This window comes from Bicyclus anynana, chromosome 16, assembly GCF_947172395.1.
Source record: "Bicyclus anynana chromosome 16, ilBicAnyn1.1, whole genome shotgun sequence".
In the NCBI taxonomy this organism is placed as follows: Eukaryota; Metazoa; Arthropoda; class Insecta; order Lepidoptera; family Nymphalidae; genus Bicyclus; species Bicyclus anynana.
The window spans coordinates 4,261,815-4,284,719 of record NC_069098.1 but is presented as its reverse complement, the minus strand read 5'-3'; the positions used below and the strand labels follow the sequence as shown (position 1 = coordinate 4,284,719).

The window sequence follows — 22,905 nt, the reverse complement described above, 5'->3', positions numbered from 1 at the left end:
GGCGACCTTGAACTAAAAGTATGAGAGGTGGCTATGACAACTTGACTAAAGGCTTCTTGACTGCGATTTCAACCTAATGTTAAGTGACTATGTAGCCTAATATGGAAGCAGGTTTTCTTGAAAGAGGACAGTTTTATTCTAACAACTCCTCTAACGGTTACAACGCGGCATCGTACCGGAACGCTAGATCGCTTGGCGGTACGACTTTGCCCGTGGGGTGATAACTAGCCATGCCAAAACCAAACCAAACTTGAGGAAACCTGAGAATTCTCTTGATTATCGTATGTGAAGTCTGCCAATCCGCATTTGGCCAGCGTGGTGAGGTGACGTCATTCTGGGAGGAGACTCGTGCTCAAAAGTGAGCAGAACATGTTTTGTTAATGATTATCATTAACAAATGGCATGCCGCTGGGAATCGAACCCAGGACCCCTGTTGAGATCCACAGCACTGCCAACTGCGTCAAAGGGGTCGTCAAATTAATTTCGATTGTAAATTTCAAGTGATGTTATGCGATACAACGCAGACAGCGTGGGTGTGTTAGGAAGATCTAATATAGGTTCTCGTAAATCATTGGTCGCGTCTTGTTAAGCTTAGAACAAAGAGCAGACTCCAGACAGACGAGGCACCGTCGCGGTTCAGCGACCCCCGCTGAGCTGAAAGGGTCTCAAAGTGTCTGAACTTTGTGGGGCTTTTAAACATTCTGACATCTCAAAAATCTATACTCAAGTAGCTAAGGGGTACTTCTAATATACAGGGTGCTCGGGAGTATTTTCCATAACGTAGAGTTATATTCTTTAACAACAATTAATTCAAAATGTTCAAGAAACATGTGTGCTAAAATGAATATTTTCGGTGTATATAATATTTTTTTTTTGTTAATAGATCTTAAAATGTGTCTCATATACGCGTCCTTATAACAAGTAATTCAGGAATTATAGATAGTTTATATAAACACATTAGGTTAAGCCTGTAATGTTTATATATATATATATGTGTATAAAATAAAAAATAAATAAAATAAAATAATTAAGACGTAGCCAATGTTGACGTATTTTATAATGCAAGGATAAAGGCGTGTGTTATATGGATAGTCGGGATTATTTGTGTGGAAACTAAAAAAGATTTTATTTTTTAGTTGAAAAAATATTAATTATGCAATCCAGCTCCTCTAAGTGGACTCGTCAACACCTTGAAGTTCTGGCAAATACTCCCGAGCACCCTGTATATCCAACTAGCCAACGCCCCTCGGTTTCATCCGCGTAGTTCCTATTCTCGTAAGAATACGGAGACAAAATAGCCTTTGACACTAACAAATAACGTGGCTTTCTAATGGTGAAAGAATTTTTGAAATCCGTTCAGTAGATCCAGAGATAACCGTACCTTTCAGCACCACAAACTTTATATCTTTATAATATTAGTATAGATTTTGAAAAAAGGCGATAATAAGTTTCTACGCATTCTAAAGCTAAACCCCTAAACCGATTCAAATTGACAGTAGATCCAGGGATTACCCCTACTCGTACTACACCACAAACTTTACCTCTTTATAATCTATACTAATATTATAAAGAGGTAAAGTTTGTAAGTTTGTAAGTTTGTCACATTTTTTAAATGGGGTAATCTTCGGAACTACTGGTCCGATTTTAATAATTCTTTCACCAGTAGAATGCTACATTATCGGGGAGTGCTATAGGCTATATTTTATATTGGTATCATATATATTAGCCGAGTTATCACAGTTTTTGTCATACAGGTCGGACCGAAAATCCTCTTAGGCAGACTTATTCGCATGCGCTGCCTTAACCATTGTGTAAAATTGAAATTAATGTATGGAGGTTTTATGTATCTTTAAAAGTTCTACAAAAAAGTTCGCGACACCATATACCTATCTTTTATACATTAGCAGATATAGTACCTTTTGTGTTTTAAAAATTATTAATTTTATATACTTAGGTTTGCGTCATTATTTATGCTACTTAACTTAAATCCTTATCAAAATAAATTATTTAATAATCACAAGGATGTTATGGAGATAAGATTTGCCCTTTATAGTATGTTAATTAGTTAAATAGTTTCGGAGAAAATACAAAATTTCTAAAAGGCGGAATGCCGCTTATGTTTAAGCGCCAACCGCCAAATTAAGTTGAACCTTCCTCTATAGGTTTCTACGTATTTTATAGGGATCAGCATTTTTGGTTAATAAACTCTATGTAGGCGTTTTATCCATTTACCAATAGATGGCGTTGAGCAAAAACACCATATTTTTGTACGGCGCTAGGGAGATTTATGCCGACTATATGATGATCGAAATTGATTGTTCATACTTTGGTGTTGGTGGTGAAAAATTTACTTAAATTTTGGCAAGTCGATGTTAATAGTTAATGATTATGATTTATGTTCTACTTCCAGGCACGTACCACGTAGGTAACTAGGTAGGTAGTTAAAGTTAGCTAGGTACTGTTTGTCTGACTCTGTCTATTTACGTAAGAGACATACTTTAAGTTTTAATTTATAGTTTAGATACGTCGTACTTTCTTTGTTTAGGTTCAGGACCAGGTTCAGGTAATCAGGTTTAAACTTTAAATTCAAATAAATAATTTGTAATTTTATTTTATTCGTTTCGTTTCGACTTTCGACTTTCGTCATACGTATTTCGTGTAATTAGTTATTATTTCGTTTTATGGTATTATTTCGATTGTTGTGTATATAAATTAATTAAAACTTAGTAAGTGTAATTATAGTATTTTGTGTTAACTTAATTTTGTAAAAGATATACATACGTAGTCTATACTATCTATACTAATATTATAAAGAGGTAAAGTTTGTAAGTTTGTCACATTTTTTAAATGGGGTAATCTTCGGAACTACTGGTCCGATTTTAAAAATTCTTTCACCAGTAGAATGCTACATTATCGGGGAGTGCTATAGGTTATATTTTATATTGGTATCATATATATTAGCCGAGTTATCACAGTTTTTGTCATACAGGTCGGACTGAAAATCCTCTTATACAGACTTATTCGCATGCGCTGCCTTAACTATTGTGTAAAATTGAAATTAATATATGGAGACTTTATGTATCTTTAAAAGTTCTACAAAAAAGTCCGCGACACCATATATCTATCTTCTATATATTAGCTGATATATAGAAGAAAAAAGGCCTTTTGTGTTTTAAAAATTATTAATTTTATATACTTAGGTTAACGTCATTATTTATACAACTAAACTTTAATCCTTATTAAAATAAATTATTTAATAATCACAAGGGTATTATGGAGATAAGATTTGCCCTTTACAGTATGTTAATTACTTAAATAGTTTCGGAGATAATACAAAATTTCTAAAAGACGCAGAAATTTTACTATATGACGCCCGGCGCTTTCATTTACGTAGTTCCCGTTCCCGTGTGAATATTGGGATCAAACATAGCCTTGGACACTCGCAAATAACGTAGCTTTCTATTGGTAAAACAATTTTCCAAATCGGTCCAGTAGATCCAGAGATTACCTCCTACAACCACACGAACTTTACCTCTTTATATTATTAGCATAGAAGTCTCTATTTCTCTTGGTCATACCACCACTCTCGAAGGACTGGACCGATTTTGCTAAGGGTAGGAGTAAGATAGAGAAGTTACAGGGTAGGTTAGGGTACGGGTAGGGAAGCGTAGGGGTAGTGTAGGGGTAGGGTAGGTTTAGGGCCGGGTTTAGGGTAGTGGTAGGGTCGGGGTAGAGGTAGGGTAGTGGTAGGGTAGAGGTACGGGTAGGATAGGGAAGTGGCAGGGTAGGGGTAGGATAGGCGTGAGATAGGGGTACGGGTGGGATAGGGGTAGGAAAGGGATAGGGTACGGGGAGGGTACGGGTAGGATTGGGGTAGGGTATAGGTAAGGTAGGGGTAGGGTAGGGGTAGGGTTGGGGCAGTGGTAGGGTTGGGGTAGTGATAGGGTAGGGGTATGGTAGGGGTAGGGTAGGTTAGGTTAGGTTAGGGGGTAGTAGTAAAATTGACATCGAATTTTACGCAGACGAAGTCGCGGGCGTCCGCTAGTTATTTATACAACTAAACTTTAATCCTTATTAAAATAAATTATTTAATAATCACAAGGGTATTATGGAGATAAGATTTGCCCTTTACAGTATGTTAATTACTTAAATAGTTTCGGAGATAATACAAAATTTCTAAAAGACGCAGAAATTTTACTATATGACGCCCGGCGCTTTCATTTACGTAGTTCCCGTTCCCGTGTGAATATTGGGATCAAACATAGCCTTGGACACTCGCAAATAACGTAGCTTTCTATTGGTAAAACAATTTTCCAAATCGGTCCAGTAGATCCAGAGATTACCTCCTACAACCACACGAACTTTACCTCTTTATATTATTAGCATAGAAGTCTCTATTTCTCTTGGTCATACCACCACTCTCGAAGGACTGGACCGATTTTGCTAAGGGTAGGAGTAAGATAGAGAAGTTACAGGGTAGGTTAGGGTACGGGTAGGGAAGCGTAGGGGTAGTGTAGGGGTAGGGTAGGTTTAGGGCCGGGTTTAGGGTAGTGGTAGGGTCGGGGTAGAGGTAGGGTAGTGGTAGGGTAGAGGTACGGGTAGGATAGGGAAGTGGCAGGGTAGGGGTAGGATAGGCGTGAGATAGGGGTACGGGTGGGATAGGGGTAGGAAAGGGATAGGGTACGGGGAGGGTACGGGTAGGATTGGGGTAGGGTATAGGTAAGGTAGGGGTAGGGTAGGGGTAGGGTTGGGGCAGTGGTAGGGTTGGGGTAGTGATAGGGTAGGGGTATGGTAGGGGTAGGGTAGGTTAGGTTAGGTTAGGGGGTAGTAGTAAAATTGACATCGAATTTTACGCAGACGAAGTCGCGGGCGTCCGCTAGTATTAGTATAAAGAGTTAAACCGTGATAGTCCAGTGGATAGGACCTCTGTCACCGATTCCGTAGGACGTGGGTTCGAATCCGGCCCGGGGCATGCACCTCAAACTTTACAGTTGTGTGCATTTTAAGAAATTAAATATCACGTGAATCAAACGGTGAAGGAAAACATCGTGAGGAAACCTGCATACCAGAGAATTTTCTCGAATTCTCTGCGTGTGTGAAGTCTGCCAATCCGCATTGGGCCAGCGTGGTGGACTATTAGTCTAACCGAATATGGGTTGATAATGATGATGATGAATATTAGTATAGATTATAGGTAAATTTGTCTGTTCTTTTACAAATATTACTTACGAATATATTGGAGTTACGTTGAAGAATCTGCGGTGCAAAAATGTAGGTTACATTAAAGTTAGTAATAAATCACCTTGGCTTACGTTACATCATTAAAATAGCTTGTTTATTTATGAAGTCGTTTGCAACGTGTAGTTAGTTATCGTGGAGTAAATCATTAAAGTTTTAATGAATCCTTGGTTACGTGTAACGTAGTAAGGTCAGCATACAAACACTAGATTAACTTTCAGCAGGATGCTGTAAAATTGTTAATTGAATGTGCAAGGACGCTTTGAGATCATTTTGTAGAAGATTGTTAGCGTTTGTTTTCATCAATAATAATAAAAATACTACCCATTGGTTAAATTATTAGCAAATGCTTAGACGAAGGACAACTAAAATCACAATGAAAATGGACGACCGCTACTTCGTCCGCCCTAAGACCTCCTAGCGACCTCCGTTTTTAGCGGAAGTCTACTAACTATAAACTAAGTACCTCTGCCAAATTCCATCTTTGTACATCAAGCAGTTTCAATATTTCGTCATACTTAGGTAGCACGACAGCCTTTGTAACACAAAATCCGACTCACTACAGTCTGGCAAGTTGGTTCGCGGGGGCAACAGGGAGAAAGTTGCGCGGGTGTGAAATCGTGCGTGTGGGGAAGTACCGTGCATCAGTCGTGGGTTTTTCATTCATCGCTACTCGCCCCTCGGAATATCGGGAATATTACCAACGAAGTTGCCAAGCTATAGCTGCACGATAAAAGTGCCAACTCATTTACCATTTGACATATTGTCGTACCCAATACCCATTCCTCACTAGTCCAGTACAGTACGACCAAGAACTGACCGAAGAAAGAAGAAAGATCTGGCTATTCAGGCTCTTATTACAAGAAGCATTTTTTTTTGCTGCTTTGCTTTAAAATAGATATCTATGGTGGAACAATAACATAAAGTTACTGAGGCCCATAACCTCTGAGTTGTTTCTAAGCTGACATTTGAGAGATGGTTGTTACAGTCAGCTAATTGGAGTGCGGTTGAGCAGCCTTGTTAGTATCTAGCGGCGCGTGCATGCAGATAAGATAACGTGACAGTTATCTTACAATAATAAACTCTATTATCATTCGATTTGGGTTTCAAATAGAAAAGTATAGAGTAATCGCTTTGTTTGATTACGTTTTCGTATCTATTTTACGCATTTCTTGTCTTAGGTGAATACTGAATACCTAGTGCCGGCATAGTACGTATTGTTGTAATTTTAAATGTATTTTTGATTGATTAACTGATTCGTTATTTATACTAATATTTTGAAGCGGAAGAGTTTGTTTGTTTGTATGTTTATTCGGGCTATTTTTTGGAAGCAAAGTTGGATTGTAAATATTATTTTTGTATATGTTATCCAGACTATTGAGGAGTGACATAGGTTTATTTTAAAGGGGAAAGTTATTTCAATTTAGTTTTGTTTGTATGAAAGGTGACTTATGTGCGAGTGTTCTTATACAAATGTTTGATGAAAATCGGTTGAGCCGTTTAAATGTTCTGGGGGTTGAAAGTGGGGAAGAATAACCGAATGTCTGCAAATATAGGTACTCGAGTGGGGTCTCAAAAAAAAGAAAAAGAATATTGATGACTTGATCGAATTATAATTTCATGACCTTCAGGGTATTTCAAAATTTTCAACTTGACGTTATTGACGCCGCGAGGTTTCACCAGCGTGGTTATTGTTCCCGTAGGAATACGGGAATAAAATATACCTTCCCCGGTAAATGGGCTCTAACACTGAAAGATTTTTTCAAATCGGACCAGTAGTTCCTGAGATTAGCGCGTTCAATCAAACAAACAAACTTTTCAACTTTATAATATTAGTATAAATAATGTGTACTCTACTTTAAAAGATTGCGACTTGTCCCATAGTAATATTCCGTCACACAAAAAGCTACGAGTCGTTTGTTTTTGTAGTTTTCACTTTCATTCGAGCTTTGTGTTTCACGATTCTCTGAGAGCACTGTTCAGTGAACAGGCTGGGGACCTGGCGAGTGACATTTGCTTTGTCCTAAGCAAGAGTATTTCTGCTGTTGTTTGTACAAATACATATTGTAATGGGGATGATGACTAGGTTTGAATATATTGATTTTTATGATACGTTCGGGTAAATAAGGTCAATGTTAACTCATTTATACATAAAAAGCAAAGATTGACTGGATATTCGCAAAATAAATAAGATTATAAAATTTCAAAATCTATTAAATTTTTTTTATCGTAATTAGATGATAATTCATACAGTTTTAGCTTCTTTACATTAAAAGTGACATTTTTTAATATGTAAACTATAAACATAAACGCAGAAATAACAAAGATATTAGTAAATTTGTATAAACGCCCATACAAATCTAACGATCATTATTTGCCTACGACGTCATTAGTTCGTACCATTTTGTATGGGGATGCCTGAAAAACGTTCAGGCATCCGCGACAGCGCCGCAAATCTGATCGCAGATACCCTGTTACTTTTACAAAATTGCTTTACTATTAGCATACTCTTAATTTATACACAGTTTAAAAAACTGTCATCATCCTAGACCAGTGATTCCCAAAGTGGTCTATATCGACACCTAGGGGTCCATGACAAACTGCAAGGGGTCTATGCGTCAGTAGGGTCAGCGAAAAAAAATTTGGGGTCCATTAAATGAAAATGGTTTCCACGATAGTGGATCATAACACATACACTGATAGTACCAAAACATATAGATTATTTTAAAAGTACCTAACTATGAAGTAAAAAAAATATTATACATATCTATATCTATATCTATACTTCTATATCTATATCTATACTAATATTATAAAGAGGTAAAGTTTGTAAGTTTGTCACATTTTTTAAATGGGGTAATCTTCGGATCTACTGGTCCGATTTTAAAAATTCTTTCACCAGTAGAATGCTACATTATCGGGGAGTGCTATAGGCTATATTGTATATTGGTATCATATATATTAGCTGAGTTATCACAGTTTTTGTCATACAGGTCGGACTGAAAATCCTCTTAAACAGACTTATTCGCATGCGCTGCCTTAACTATTGTGTAAAATTGAAATTAATGTATGGAGGCTTTATGTATCTTTAAAAGTTCCACAAAAAAGTCCGCGACACCATATATCTATCTTCTATATATTAGCAGATATAGTACCTTTTGTGTTTTAAAAATTATTAATTTTATATACTTAGCTTTACGTCATTATTTATACAACTAAACTTTAATCCTTATTAAAATAGATTATTTAATAATCACAAGGGTATTATGGAGATAAGATTTGCCCTTTACAGTATGTTAATTACTTAAATAGTTTCGGAGATAATACAAAATTTCTAAAAGACGCAGAATTTCCGCTATATGACGCCCGACGCTTTCATTTACGTAGTTCCCGTTTCCGTGTGAATATGGGGATCAAACATAGCCTATGACACTCGCAAATAACGTAGCTTTCTATTGGTGAAATAATTTTCCAAATCGGTCCAGTAGATCCGGAGATTACCTTCTACAACCTCATAAACTTTACCTCTTTATATTATTAGCATAGAAGTCTCTATTTCCCTTGATCATACCACCACTCTCAAACTCTCGAAGGACTGGTAGGAGTAAGATAGTGAAGTCATAGAGTAGGGTAGGGTACGGGTAGGGAAGCGTAGGAGTAGGGTAGGGGTAGGGCCGGGGTAGAGTAGGGGTAGGATAGGGATAGAGGTAGGGTAGAGGTACGGGTAGGGTAGGGAAGTGGTAGGGTAGGGATAGGGCCGGGGTAGAGTAGGGGTAGGATAGGGGTAGAGGTAGGGTAGAGGTACGGGTAGGGTAGGGAAGTGGTAGGGTAGGGGTAGGATAGGCGTCAGATAGGGGTAGGAAAGGGTTAGGGTACGGGAAGGGTAGGGGTAGGATGGGGGTAGGATGTAGGTAAGGTAGGGGTAGGGTAGGGTTAGGGTGGGGGTAGGGGTAGGGTAGAGGTAGTGGTTGGGTAGGGTAGGGGTGGGGTTGGGGTAGGGGTAGGGTAAGGTAGGGTAGGGGTAGTAGTAAAGTTGACATCGAAATTTACGCGGACGAAGTCGCGGGCGTCTGCTAGTATGTTTATAAAATTGTGTAAGTTGTATTATATTTATATATATTATTATATAAAATCTTTGGTTTACATAGTTTACAGAGAGTATCTTAGATTTTTTTTTTATTCATAATAGACTACAATCATGCCTGGTGGAAAGCAGTGATGAGGTCAAGGTTGGAACGCGCTTGCCTAGAAAATGCCTATTCACTCTTGTCTTGAAGGTGCACAAATCATAAGTGTTAGGAAACACAGAAGCTGGAAGGGCATTCCACATCTTCGCTGTTCTTATTAGAAACGTCGATTATATTGTATAGATTATATTGTTGACTGGCATAAATAAATTACTTATAATGTTTTAAAGGTTTTTCTAGTTAGACAAAGGAAGACATTATGGTTAGCCAAATCTATCATACGAATCAATATTTCGTTATTGTTTCTAGGAAAATTGCACGCATGGGCGATAGGAGTGTGACATTCAGCAAAATGTAAATTAATTTATATCTATACTAAAAGGTTACGGTTTTAAAAATTCTTTTATTAATAAGCCACGTTATTTGTGAGTGTCATAGGCTATATTTAATCACCGTATCCACACGGGAACGGAGATACGCGGGTGAAAGTGCAAAATCTATTTACATTAAAATATTGGCTAATTTTGGAACCTAAGCACATCTAGTACACTTGCTATAAAAAGTACGTAGTAGGCTAACAAGATAGTTCATATTAGAAATTGTCACTTCTTTAATGGAGGTTAATCTAGTGACAGATCGCAACTCAGACCAATTATTGTATAGGACCTGCCTCGGTAGATGTTACTTTTCTGTCAAAGTATATGATCAACGATCTAATGCGATTATAAAAACTGTCTCTATATAATCGGTGTTAAATAGTTGTAATCGTGTTCATCGGTTAAAGAGCTCCGTAAAATACTTTTTTGTGTAATAGAATTGTGTAAAAATCGGACAAAATCTTCTAGTTTAGTACAAGAAATATACCAAATCTAAGCTCGTTTTCTTCAGAAAATGACAGACAATTTTGTTCGTGACTATGAGTGCGATACAGGTCCTTCTATAATTGGTCTGAGGATCGCAACAAAGTTACTTACTTAGGTACTTGCTATTATTAAATTAAACCTTTAAATACTTATACATATATATTAAATCTTTATGTATTTATAAAACCTTTAAAGGTAGGTATAATCTTATCCGGTATCGTCTACCACGTCATCTGAAATGATTTTGGATGTGTAATAAAGCACTTTGCATCGCCAATAAATCGTTAGATAATGCGGAATTTCCGTAATAAGTCTTGTTAAATGTCCATTCCTTGCCAAGTAAGCCAACTTGATGCTAATCTTATAACTATAGTCACAGAATACATAGTACAAGTTTTACCCCAGAGTCGGAACACTAACACTCCTTCCTTCCTTCGTAACACTCCTGAAGGACCGCGCGGGCCGGGGGGCGATGTAGCGATGAATGAAAAACCCTCGACTGATGCACCTCACTTACCCGCACGCACGATTTCACACCCGCGCAGTCTTTCCCTCCGTCGCCCGCATATCATGGGAGTGTAATCAACGAACTTGCCAGATATATGTATATAATATTGACCGAGCAACCGAAGAGCTGTGATGTGACCTCTGCTTCCGATTACGGAGGCTGTGGGTTCGAATCCGGCCCGGGACATGCACCTCCAACTTTTCAGTTGCGTGCATTTTAATAAATTAAATATCACGTGTCTCAAACGGTAAAGGAAAAACATCGTGAGGAAACCTGCACACCAGAGAATTTTCTTAATTTTCTGTGTATGTGAAGTCTGCCAATCCGCATTGGTCAGCGTGGACTAAGGCCTAACCCCTCTCATTCTGAGAGGAGACTCGAGCTCAGCAGTGAGCCGAATATGGGTTGATAATGATTGACCGAGACGTGCTCTGGCTTAACGTGCTCTCCGAGGCACGGGGGTGCAACACTTTAATGCAAAGATTTTAATTTATTTCCCAGTAAAGTCGTTGGCTTTTGTGAATCCAAGGCTAAATATAATCTGGCTCTCTGATTCTGAGATATTTATCATTATGAATAGAGTTCCATTGTCTAAGCGTGTTGAATTTTACACTGAATACTTTAGCTTTGTGCGTACAAAACTGTATTTACTTTAGTTCATTCATAAATATTCGGTTTTTAAACTTTAATTATGTGAGTTAATGCCTTGTCAATACTTTTCCAACCTGCTGCCCTATTTCCTATATTGATCTTTATTATCAAACTATTAAAAAAAACAACAAATCAATTGACAAAATGTCACCTACATACTATGATACGAATTACAAATGTCATCCGGTGCTTCCTGCTGTTTTGGTCATTATTATGAACCTATTAAAATAAACATCAAATCAATTGACAAAATGTCATCTACCTACATGGGAGATTTCCACCAGTAGGCACCAGATGACATTTGTTACTTAAAATCTCAATTTCGTATATGTCAACTCGCATACGTTCATGATAGTGAATTAGCCTGCTGGTGGATATCATATGGTATGTAGATGACATTTTGTCAATTGATTTGTTGATTATTTTAATAGGTTGATAATAAAGACCAAAATAGTGAATAGGCCAGCTGGAGTATCATAATAATTATTGTTATCATTGATTTTATTTCATTTCAACTATATGTATTATTAAAAAATATGTAACTTCACAATTCACACGCACATAGTAATTAAAGGCCCGCCATTGAGAAAAAGAAAGACTTTGCCCGCCATTGCTTAAATAAGTTTTCAAACTGTCAACTAGATGGCACCGCCTGCATTTTACCACGCAGTATCGTTTTGTTATGTCACAATGTATAAGTATTTTCCCGTACTGCATGTAATCATACTTACCTGGCGTAGGGGACACCGTGATCAAGAAGGCGGTTCCCCCAGAGCGAGGCCCTTCCATTGCACTGCGGTTGGGTTGACCTCTGCGATTATCCCTAATGTGGATAAGTCGGGCGCGTAATTTTTGATAGTGGGGACTGCGTACGCGCCGTCCCCCTCGTATAAGTTAACTAGCGGACGCCCGCGACTTTGTCCGCGTGGAAATCAAATCAATTTAAACTTCCAACCCCTATTTCACCCCCTTCTCATTTTATTTTCGCAATAAAAAGTATCCTAATCTTCTCCGTATTATGGTTTCAAACCGTGCCAAGTTTAATTTGAAGAATTCATTCAGTAGTTTCAACGTGATGTCTGAATAACAAAAAAACACGGACAGACAGACAGACAAAAATCGAAAGAAAATATTTTTAGCTTCGGTATCGATATATACATATAAGTAATGCCTCCCAACAAAAAAAATCAAAATATCTTCAATGTACAAAATGTACAGAATTCGTATTATAAGTATAGATTCTAGATGGCGCTGTCATCCGTTATGCCACGCTAACGTTTGTTGTTACAAATGGTATAAGTAAAATCTCAAATTGCGAATAAATCTATAGAATTCGACCAGTTTTATTATAAGTATAGATATTAGATGTAGATATACCCTTTCACCTTTCAGGTATAGATTCACCCTAGTAGTAACCGTTTTCCAATGAGAATATGGGGATAAAATATAGCCTATAACACTCAAAAACAACGCGGCTTTACAGTGGTAAAAGAATTTTCAAAATAAGTTTAGTATTATAAAGACTTATTAACAAAATCGACCTTAAACTTGACATGAAGATTGCATAAGGAAGGAATCTGAAACATAGATGTTATGTGTGGTTTGATTTTAGAAACTAAACTCCCCCTAGAAAACCTCACAAACTTTACCTATTTATAATATTACTATAAAAATAGCCAGATTTTTAGGAAGAAATGATTTAAAATGAGAATGATATCTAATAATGAATATGAAAGTGGTTAAACACGAAATGGCGACGATAACCTTGCCAAAGTCACGGTGCGGCCTTCGATGGATTTAAGTAACAACCCTTCTAATGTTTTGTAGGCTAAATTGGTAGAATCGTTGTATCTAAATCTTATCAATCTTTTATCTTTCTAATAGCTAAGAAAACGTTTGTTACCAAACTCCTCCGAAACGGCTGGAGCGATTTTTATGAAATTTTATGTCCATATAGGATGGATCTGAGAATCGGCCGACATTTATTTTCCACGCCAAAATTTTTATACGGCAAAACATCGTTTGCTTGGTCTGCTAATATTTTTTATTGATAATTGAAATTTAACAGTTAGATACTTACTACTTAGATTCTGTCAAATTGCAGCAATAATAATAATATAAATAAATAATAAAAAATAATAGTAAAATGTAGATCTATGTATTTTCCTAGCCAATATACATATGTATATGCGAATGTGAATTTATTTGGATGTTACACTTACACGCCTAAACCGATTCGACAAATTTTTTCACCAATAGAGAGTTACATTATCAGCGAGTAACATAGGCTATATTTTATCCTCGTATTTCCGCGGGAATGTGAACTACGCGGGTGAAACCGCGAGGTTCTGCTGGTGGTTTATTATAAACATTGAAATCTGTATAAAAACAGACTTAACGGAACAATAAAAATCGATTAAAATAAAGAAAAACTTTTGGTTTAATAAAATTCTTATTGCAAATCCATTATTAGCCATATTAAGAAATCTAGATCGGCCCTAGTGGGGAAATATCTATTAAACCTCAAGGTTGTGCGCCACTTATACTTATAAGAAGATACCTATTTCGCGTATCTTGATGGCTTTGTTTCATTTCATCATAATTCAGTTCGAATTATGATATTTATTCGTAACCAATGATATTTTATACTATAGATATGTTACGTGCTAACAAAATCTCCGCAAAAAGTGATCTCAATTTAGCTACTCCACTGAGCGCACACATGCACTATTTTGTGTTTAATTGTACGTAGATTCAGTTCCTGAACACACAATTCGACATTGTATACAATATTTAGATATTATTTATTGAAATAACTTTCGTTGTTTACTATTCGACTCGATAAAATTAAGACAATTTACCACTTTTGTTCGCCTCAGTTTAGACGCGCTAGTGACATATCTCTATTATAAAATCTTTGCTGGTAACAATAAAAAAAATTACCAGAGTAAAAATATTTTATTTTCGGACTAGTCGACGTTCCCGTTCTCGTGGGAATACGGGTATAAAATATAGCCTATGACTATGAAATGTAGTAGTAAAAGATGTTTCAAAATCGGTTCAATAGATACCCCCTACAACCCATAAACTTTACAAACCCTATAATTAAATTAATTTATTGTACTCGTACCTACCTATTACCCTACCCAAACATTATTGAATTAGCTTCCAACGATATTGTAGAATCAGCTTCGTTTGAAGCTATTTGGTCCTTCTGACAGACATCGGACAGTATGGAATCATTACGGAACCATCATTAAAATACCATCAGAATTATTGCTTCACCAGCAACTGTGGCAGTGAAGTAAGGCTAACAAATTTCGTATTACAAAATTTGTGAAAACCATTAGCTTTCAAATATAGTGTGAAGTTAAATGAAGGTCTATTTCCAATGACCAAAATTGAAAATGCAACACTGCTCATCATATCCATTACATATCCTAGTAATCTTACTGGATTAGGTTTTATCTGGAGAAAAATTACTACTGAGCTGAATTTTTGTATACCTACACCTTTAATACGGTGTTATTATGAAAATGTGAAAAATGGACATCGATATCGTGCCGGCTAAAATAGTTACAAACGTCAAAAGGTCACCAAAATCAGTTTTTCGAAAATATGTCGCGACCTAATGCTCGGAGGTCAATATAGGTAATTATAAAAATTGTTACTCGTAAAATTGTCTACAAAACATGTACCTTGAAGTTTTTTCTGTAAAATTAGTCTGCATTTCCAATAGTCCAGTAATTTTAGACATTTCAGCCTAAAATTACTGGACTATTAGGAATGCATTTGTTGTATTTAAACGCTTTTTTTAACGTCCATTAAAAAAACTCTCGTGCGAATGAAGGCTAAGCATTCTATACGGACACAACACACATATATTGTTTTACATACTCATATGCGTTGGTTCTGAAAAAGAATAAGACTAGGCAATTAGATGATTCAATATTTGTCTTCATGGCGTTTTTAGGCATAACGATAGTTCAAACAAGATAAACGTATTGCGAGCACGAAATTGCAGCATCAGCTTGCTGCAATTTTTAAATATTGCTGTATTGGTGAACTATGGTTCAGTGTTTTGTTATTGTATATCATTTGACCTACAACAGCACGTCAATAATTTGTCTATTGACTTTTCTGTCTACGCCATTGCCTCTGTGGGAACACCCTTGATATTCGTTATGGGCTGGCCTTTTGTCAAATGACCTTGTACCTTAACCCGGCAATAGCTCACTACACAACACTTCATTGAATTTCGTTTGATCGACATGAACCACTTGATTGCATTACTTCGTTCCGCTCAATATAATTCTGAAAGGAAATTATAACTGCGTTGGTAAATTATGGAACATTTGATCGTTATTTCCGCTTGTTATGATAATAAATAATATTATAATGTTAATTTCGTTCATCGAAAGGTTTAGGAATATTGTAAAAAAGGATTAAAGAAACGTGACTAATTGAGAAAATTTCGAAATCAACGTACAGAAATAACCTTCGTAATGGCTATCGTTACCTAATTTCATCATTTAACTACATCACAATACAATATGATAAATAATTCTACGAGTACCAACTAGCCGACTCCCGCCGTTCCCGTTCCCGTGAGGATACGGGCATAAAACATAGCCTATGACACTCGCAAATTATGTGGCTTTCTAGTGGTAAAATTTTCAAAAACTGTTTTTAAAGAATACCTCCTACAATACCACAAACTTTACCTCTTTATAATATTAGTATAGATTACAATATATCCTCGACGCAGGTATTCGCTGGATGCAGGCGGCTCAGTATCGTGATGTATGGAAGTCCCTACAAAAGGCCTATGTCCTGCAGTGAACGTCCATCCACATGATGACAATATACCGTTGAATTTATTACTATCATCATTATTTCATTATCAGCAAAAGGACGTCCACGACTGTACTCTTGGACTTCCAAACACCCTGGTCTTGAGCCGCTTCAACCTGTACGCTGTAACCTGTTTTATGTCACAACTAGCTGACGCCGCGCGGTTGCACCCACGTGGTTCCCGTTCCCGTAGGAATACGGGGATAATATATAGGCTATTTAACATCTGAAAGAATTTTTCAATTAGGACCTTCCTGAGATTAGCGCGTTCAATCAAACAAACAAACTCTTCAGCTTTATAATATTAGTACCTATAGATTCCACACAACTTGGAGTCTACCAACAATGCGCTTGCCGGAAAACAAATTTACTACAACAACAAACTAAAATGTTCTTGTTTGTCGACAGGTAAACATGCCGTCGCTCTTAGAAGCGCTGGAACGCAAGTACGGCGCGAAAGGGGAAGTTAACCCAGCTATAGACGACATACCGGTGGCGATCTTCGTGCCCAAGCGGTCGCCCAGACTTAGCGTGCCTACACTGTTGGTGCTTAACGACTGTGATATTGACTGTGCGGGGGACGCGAACACTTTAGCTGATAAGTGTGCCGACGTTGTAGAGCTGGATCTTGCCAACAATAAGCTTAGTGATTGGAAGGAGGTACGTTTAACTAAATTGTTGAATTATTTATCATCATCGTATGAGTTGATTTTTTTATGCAATCTCACCTGATGGTAAGTGATGATGCAATCCAAGATTGAAGCGAGCTAACTTGCTAGGAGGAGAAATGAAAATCAAAACCCCTTTCGGTTCCACACGACATCGTATTGGAACGCTAAATTGCTTGGCGTTGTACGTCTTTGTCGGTAGGGTGGTAACTGGTAACTAGCCAGGGCCGAAGCCTCCCTACAGCCAGACCTGGACCAATTGAGAAAACCTCAATCGGGGGACGAACTCAGGACCTCCGCCTTGTAAATCGACCGCGCTTACCACTGCGCCACGGAGGCCGTGATAGACGCCCACTATAGTATTTATAGTATTTAAAGGTAGGCCTTTTGTAGAGACTTTCATACACAACGAATCTGCGCCGCCTGTGGTCAATACCTCATTGCGACAGGTATAATGTCAGTCCATCTAGAGGGGGTCGACCAAATCCGTGCTTTACGGTGCGGGGTCGCCTTCCAGCAACTGAGAACCGACGTGCATCAGCTCTTCAAACCATGCGCCCCGTATATTCCACTGCAGATCCTTTTACGGATCTCCTCATATCTGATTCGATCAGGCAGAGATACTCTAAACATATTATATTAATTCTGAACAAGGTAAAATGTCGGTCAATTCAACATTTAACAATAATAATAATGTTTGTCACTATAGTATATACATTCATAATACAAACACTTCCATCCAATTATGCAATTTTATTGTCAGCTAAACATTTCCGCATTGGAATTGCCACATCCATTTACATAATAAACAATTATCTATTGTCTTCAGATATTCGCTGTACTGGAGCAAACGCCGCGGGTCAGATTTTTAAACCTAAGCTTCAACCGGCTGTCTGCACAAATCCAGGCAGCGCAAGCACTCCATCCACGATGGGATAGCTTGAGTCATCTCGTGTTAAACTCAACCTACGTCGGATGGCCGAGCGTGCTTGGTTTACTCAAGGCTCTGCCAGCTCTTGAAGAGTTGCACCTGAGTCTCAACGAGTACTCCTACGTCAATCTAACCGGGAAGGATGTCAATGAGAAGGACATCTGCGAAAGCTGCTCGCGCCTCAACACAGAGACTGAACCAGTTCACGAGCAGTTGAGGCAACTCCACTTTTCCGGAAATCCTATCAGTAATTGGTGGGAGATTTCCAAATTGGGCTACGCTTTCCCCAACCTAGATACCCTTTTGGTGAACGACTGTACCTTAACGACGTTGGCGCCAGACCCGTGTGACAAATGTGATGACGGCAATGGGAAAAAGAAGAGTCACGACGCTTTTCCGTGAGTACTTTGATTTCGTATGTTATTGGCCGGTCATTGAATCAAAGATGCCTTGAAGTTTATGTGAAATGTCAATTAGCTCTATTTTCTATTGCGTAGCTACCACGTGATGCATTTTGTCAGTGATTGCGTAGTATGTATTGCAATTTCCGCTGACATGAATTTATGTAATTTTCAAACATTGAATCAGACGAGAGAAAGCTGAGCTCTTTTAGCGTCTCTTGTCGATTAAGATTGTCTAAAAAAGCTTCTCATTTACCCTCTTTTTGTACCATTATTAAGGCTATTTATGATATTTTTTTGTATCCTTTACTTCTATCATCAGTGTAACTTAAATGCATATCTATGTTATATATGGCTACGTATTCTGTTTACAAGATAATATTATGCTTCCAAAAACGCAATACGGTGTTATCGAGCTAATTTTTTCTCTTCCGCGGGCATTATCACTAACTTTCAATGCCATATTTATCAGCGCGCGTCAAATAGTATTTCATAATCACCATTGACCCAGTGAACCCGCGTGTTTCTAACTACGCATTATAATGGTACGCGTCCACATATCCGCATCGTACCTACGTCCGCGATCTATACGGTGCGTATCAGTGGACGTATTTGCATGGCATTATATACAGAGACTACTACGATCGGTTTGATGCAATGCGTCCATTACGTACGATGGAGTATGTGGACACGTACCATAATGCTTAATTCCTTTTGTTTCCCCAGGCACCTGCGGTTTCTCAACTTGAACAACACCGGGCTCGCGACGTGGGATGAAGTCGACAGGCTAGCCAAGTTTCCTGCCCTCAAAAGTTTACGAGTTCAGGTATGTAAATATCACTATGGATAATCAATAATTGCGCGTCTCAAAACAATTAACAAAGTACAACCCTAGGAAATACTGTAAAACTTAACCTACTTACGCCTTGGTACGACTTTAGGTTACCTTTAACGCATAATATTACAAGATTTTATTTGTCAATGTAAAGACATTGACAAATAAAAGCTTGTAATATTATGCGTTTATGTGAAAACCTATGGGATATGTTTGAAGTTTGAACTTTGAACTGAACTAGATAAGTTTCTCTTAGTGATTTTGATACTGCTCCTATATTTTCTGTGATTTCTAATTATCTTGAAGACGACCTGTTTGCAGATATGTTTCGTATGTTATTCCACACATTTCTGTTAATAATGTAATGTTTAACAAACAATCACAAATTAATGATTGCTTGTAGATGTCGAAAAAATTATTAAAAAAAAATAATTACAAATAGAACTTAAAATAAAATTCATTTGAAATGAATCTTCTGAACATTTCTGCAACGGTTGCAGTGTAAGTGAGTGGGTAGTTTGTAATCATCATCATCATCATCATATCAGCCGATGGACGTCCACTGCAGGACATAGGCCTTTTGTAGGGACTTCCAAACATCACGATACTGAGCCGCCTGCATCCAGCGAATCCCTGCGACTCGCTTGATGTCGTCGGTCCACCTGGTGGGGGGTCGGCCAACACTGCGCTTACTAGTGCGGGGTCGCCATTCCAGCACTTTGGGACCCCAACGTCCATCGGCTCTTCGAACTATGTGCCCCGCCCATTGCCACTTCAGCTTCGCAACTCGTTGAGCTATGTCGGTGACTTTGGTTCTTCTGCGGATTTCCTCATTTCTGATTCGATCACGCAGAGATACTCCTAACATAGCTTAACTAAGTTTGTAATAGAGACAGAGAAATTCCCAAAGGGAGTTTTTCTAGTTTCTGAAAATGCTGACACTATGTTTCGAAATGTATGAAATTCTAAACGTACGGAATTCGTGGCCTCCATTGCGGATGTTTGGCCAGAGCAAACTTTGCGGTTTTATCGCGTATTAAAGTCTACAAAACGTGCAGCAATATTTTTAGCTAGCTAGCAAGTTATAAACTAAGTTTCTATAGTTTGCCACCAAATTAAACGTAGGAAATGAAATATGAAGCCAGATCTAAACCGCAAGCTTACGTTTTATTTGTTTTCATAACTGCAACCAGATGTGGCGTACTGCAGTCTGCACTGTTTTGTTGTAATCTTTGTGTGATCGCTTCCATACTTTGTATTTGAACTATCGTGAACTGAAACTTAGTATAATGCGGCTAGTTCTCGTTCTAGTTTACAAGGAAGATAGAAAACAATAATTTATTTAAAGTATATTCCACGTGAGTTAGTTGTTTAGTAGTAGTAAATGTGTTTGGTACGTTTCATTTACCTCATGTATGTTGCATGTTGATGTAATACTTATCCTTTTCATTATATTTGTCTTTACCATCCTTCCATTACTTTCATAGCTTGAGTCGTGTAAAAAACAAATTTTATCGTTCATGTATATTTTTTTGATTTCTTTACAAGTTAATCCTTGACTACAATCCCACCTAATGGTAAGTGATGATGCAATCTAAAATGACAAACTAACTTGATGAAAATCAACACTAATTTCGGTTTCTGCACGACATCTACCGGAACGCTAGATCGCTTGGCGGTACGTCTTTGCCGATAGGGTGGTAACTAGCCTCGGCTGTAGCTTACCAGCCAGACCTGGACTAATTAAAAAACCCGATCGGCCCAGCCTGAGATGAACCCAGGACCTCCTTAAATCCACCGCGCATACCACTGCGTTACGGAGGCCATCGAAATATATATGTACCTACCTATATATAGATCATTTTTGTTACGGTTATAGAAGAATCATTGATTTTAATGTGCCTGTTCTTACGTCATGTTTATTTACGACAATTGCGTCTACACTATTCGCATTAACTCGTAGTGAAATATCCAGCATGCACTTCAAATTGACTTCAAGTCATTAGCATTCTGACTTGAAGTCAATTTGCATTAGCATTATTTAATTTATAGAGTTCACTTAACTGATCAATAGATGATTTTAACTTTCTCAGTGTAAAAAAGTATAATCCATACGTCAATTTAAATAGATAAATGACGTAAGCACAGACTCTATCATAAAATATCCACTTCAAAGCAAAATTATCAATATTATCGTTATTATAGCTCTTAGAGATAGACTATATAATGTGTTGTAAGTATTACTGCAACTGCATACTTGATTACCCGCGCCAATCATTACATCACCCATACCCTTCCGAGTTTAGAACACATGATGTTGGCAGATAAGTACTGTCGCAAAGAGAATCGTTTAAAAAAAATAAAAAAGAAAGAAATGAAGAAAAATATTTTTATTTTGTCAGTAACTTAAAAAAAAAGTAAAGCGCACTCAACATAAAGCAGCAGCTGGTTTTCAGTGGAAGCCTGAAAAGAAAAGTTTATCAGTGCTTGAACCAAAACACACACCAAAGCCGTCCAGAAAACAGTATATCCACTGTATAAAGTTAAAAAGAGTTGCCAAGAATTCTTTCCAAGTGAAAGTCTACGAGTATATGAAAATGGAAACTATACTATTCACAGATTGTGACAGATTTTCACAGATTGTCACAGATTGTAACTGACGTGTCAAAAGTGCTTGTAAACTGAGCCTACTTGAAACAAATGATTTTTTGATTTTGATTTTGTTACAGAAGTTATGTCTGTGCGTTGATAATAATATGTGAGTAAGTCAGTCAATCCATCCATTATGTAGGTTATTCAAATTTGCTAAATGTCTCATTGATCCAGTGGTTAACGAGGTCCTGGATCCGAGTCCTGTTAAAATCCTCTGCTTTGGGAAGTCGGTAGTGTTACACTATTGTGCCTCATTAAGCCATCGATGCTGGTCATTATCATCTCTAAAAATCTCATAGTCTCCATCCAAGGCCAGCTGGCCTATTCACTTATTCGGTTTTATTAACAATCTATTAAAATAAACATCAATCGACTAAGAAATCATCTAACTACGGTATGATATCCACGGTTGCCAGTAGGCACCAAATGACATTTGTTACACAGAATCTCAATTTCGTATTATATGATATCTAACATACGTCAAAGTTATCGAATTTGCCTGCAGGCCTATAGGAATTAAGGAGGGCGCCTGGCCTCGCTGATAATGATGATATGTATGTTTGTATAATTATAAGTAACACTTTTATCATCGAGTGTACTATATGAACGTGTTAATACATCGGACGTAACACCGTGACGTCCCTCGGGAACTGAGAGCATCTAGGTGAAGGTCTGCCGGTTATAGCTCCGACACACTTTACGGCGGCGTTTGCGCAACGTGGCGTGCATATCTATCTATTTCTTTATCTAAAATTTTAGGATTCCGTACCTCATAAGGAAAAACGAAATCCTTATGTCTGTCAGGCCCTTTATCTGTACTATTAATATTATTATGTAAAGGTAAAGTTTGTGTGTTCGTGAAGTTGTAAAGGTAATCTCTGGTTCTAGCCAATTTAAGCAATTCTTTACCAATAGAAAGCTACGAGTTCGTTATTTGTGAGTGTGAGAGGCTTTATTTTATTTCTGTATTCCCACGGGAACAATAACGTCTGCTACTTTTTTAATTAAATATATGTAGGAGATAACACTTTTCTCATCGAGCATACATGAACATGTTAACATCGGACGTAACGCGTAGTAGCGTGACGTCCCTCGGGAACCGGGAGCATATGGGTGA

The 22,905-nt window shown here is 37.6% G+C and overlaps 1 protein-coding gene and 1 non-coding gene across 2 annotated transcripts in view; both read left to right on the top strand.

Moving 5' to 3' along the window:
* LOC112046688 (tubulin-specific chaperone cofactor E-like protein) overlaps positions 1 to 22,905 on the top strand; it is a 51,320-nt gene that overhangs the window by 6,000 nt on the left and 22,415 nt on the right. The window contains exons 2-4 of the mRNA XM_052885998.1: positions 16,710 to 16,961; positions 17,799 to 18,298; positions 19,028 to 19,127. Coding sequence (XP_052741958.1) covers positions 16,716 to 16,961; positions 17,799 to 18,298; positions 19,028 to 19,127 — 846 coding nt within the window. The 5' untranslated portion in view covers positions 16,710 to 16,715. The remainder of the gene's footprint in view (positions 1 to 16,709; positions 16,962 to 17,798; positions 18,299 to 19,027; positions 19,128 to 22,905) is intronic.
* On the top strand, positions 12,171 to 12,332 carry LOC112046695 (U1 spliceosomal RNA). Its single transcript, XR_002886905.1, has one exon. It is a non-coding gene; the product is annotated as a U1 spliceosomal RNA (small nuclear RNA).